The following is a 1,532-nucleotide window of genomic DNA, read 5'->3' as shown; positions in this document are numbered from 1 at the left end:
TACATAAGAATCATGTGTTCTAGAAAGTAAGTAGGGAAACATTTCCCCCACTCCCCATCACTCTGGAGCCAGACGGGACCTTACACCCAAACTCATTTGCTTTCTCATATAGAGCTGAAGAGATGGAGCTCAGAGAAAGAGGGGGACTTGTCCCCTAATCACAGAGCCATCTAGTGAGGACTGGAGCCCTCATGTCTGAGTTGAGTGGATTTTTTCTTTACCCATTTCACCACTGATGGGCTGCACAGGTTGAAATTTTGCTTGCTTTGTAAATATCAGAAGCACTATCAGGAAGCAAGGTCATATGTCAATATCTGAAAGACTTACCTTCACATCCAGCACATGGAGCTCCACCCTCACCAAGCTCTCCTCTTCAGTAAACATCTCAATCCTGTTGACATGGCTGAAGTCAGCTAAAAGAGCCACCAGATTGGTTTTGGTGTTTATGACGTGGCTTATGCCATAGCGGGGTCCCACCAAGAGGGTCACTTCTGAGCGCTTTTCTGCCTGCTGAGAAAGACATGTCCACAAAATTTTAAAAATACCAGACTTCTGGCAATTCCCTGGTGGTCCAGTGGTTAAGACTCCATGCATTCACTGCCCGTGGTCCATGTTCCATCCCTGGTTGGGGAACTAAGATTCTGCAATTTTCATGATGTGGCCAAAACAAATAAATAAATAAAATAACAATGAAAATGCTCTGAAGCACCAGGCATAGTTGAACCTGAGAGTCTGTTTTTCTAAGATTACATTTTCTTTAGAAAGTATTCCCAGGTTATATTGTACTAAATCATCCAAGTAGAAGAACCAGATATATGATTACAGCAAGGCTCTGATAAATTATGAATAATGTAGGAAGTAAATGTTATCATAGTATGCATATTCATTATCATGAGAGGCTATCAGAAATGAGGATATTTTTTTCTCTTTTTCAAATCATTCTGGCCCAATGATTTAAAAGGAGGCCATTGTGAGAGTGCACCAATTCTCTCGGCTCTTCATATTTCCTTTTCTGGGGCATTCTGCAGTGATATTATCTAGCTTAACATTTCTTCTGATATTTTCAGACTAGGGTGCAGTCAATTAGAAATGAGGGCTGGAAAAGATTCACAGCTGATTTGCTTTTGTCATCAAAGGCAGCTCATTCAAGACAGCCTAGGCAGTGACATTTTGAAGGCCTCTGTGACTTCCACAAAAAAGCAAGAAAAAGAAATTACCACTAATGTTGCCTTGAACACACGGCCCCCATACAGTCGGAGGTCACTGAGGAACTTGAGATAATGGACCTTGGCTTGCAGTGCGGAGAGCTAAGGAGAGAAAAGAAACCTCAGGTGTTCACTCCATCAGGTGTGATTTTGTTTCTGCTGGAGACCAGCCGAAAACAAAGGCAAACGAGAAGGATGCTTCCACTGCCAACAGATGGGGTGTGACAAGGGCTCTTCATGAGGAATGAAAGTAAGCTGAGCAAGGGCTGTAACAGGACACCTAGCTTAAAATTTTTGTATTGGGCGGGGGAGGGGGGGAGTATAGAT

The 1,532-nt window shown here is 42.8% G+C and overlaps 1 protein-coding gene across 1 annotated transcript in view; it reads right to left on the bottom strand.

Moving 5' to 3' along the window:
- Positions 1–327: 327 nt before the first annotated feature.
- LOC104992505 (FERM and PDZ domain-containing protein 4-like) overlaps positions 328–1,532 on the bottom strand; it is a gene marked incomplete at both ends in the record, with an annotated part of 14,673 nt that continues 13,468 nt past the window's right edge. Inside the window, 2 exons of the mRNA XM_010845418.1 lie at positions 328–510; positions 1,218–1,307. Coding sequence (XP_010843720.1) covers positions 328–510; positions 1,218–1,307 — 273 coding nt within the window. The remainder of the gene's footprint in view (positions 511–1,217; positions 1,308–1,532) is intronic.

The sequence above is a fragment of the Bison bison genome, unplaced genomic scaffold (assembly GCF_000754665.1).
Source record: "Bison bison bison isolate TAMUID 2011002044 unplaced genomic scaffold, Bison_UMD1.0 scf7180017848517, whole genome shotgun sequence".
NCBI classification, from domain to species: Eukaryota; Metazoa; Chordata; class Mammalia; order Artiodactyla; family Bovidae; genus Bison; species Bison bison.
The sequence above is the reverse complement of the archived record's forward strand: the minus strand, read 5'-3'. Positions and strand labels throughout refer to the sequence as shown.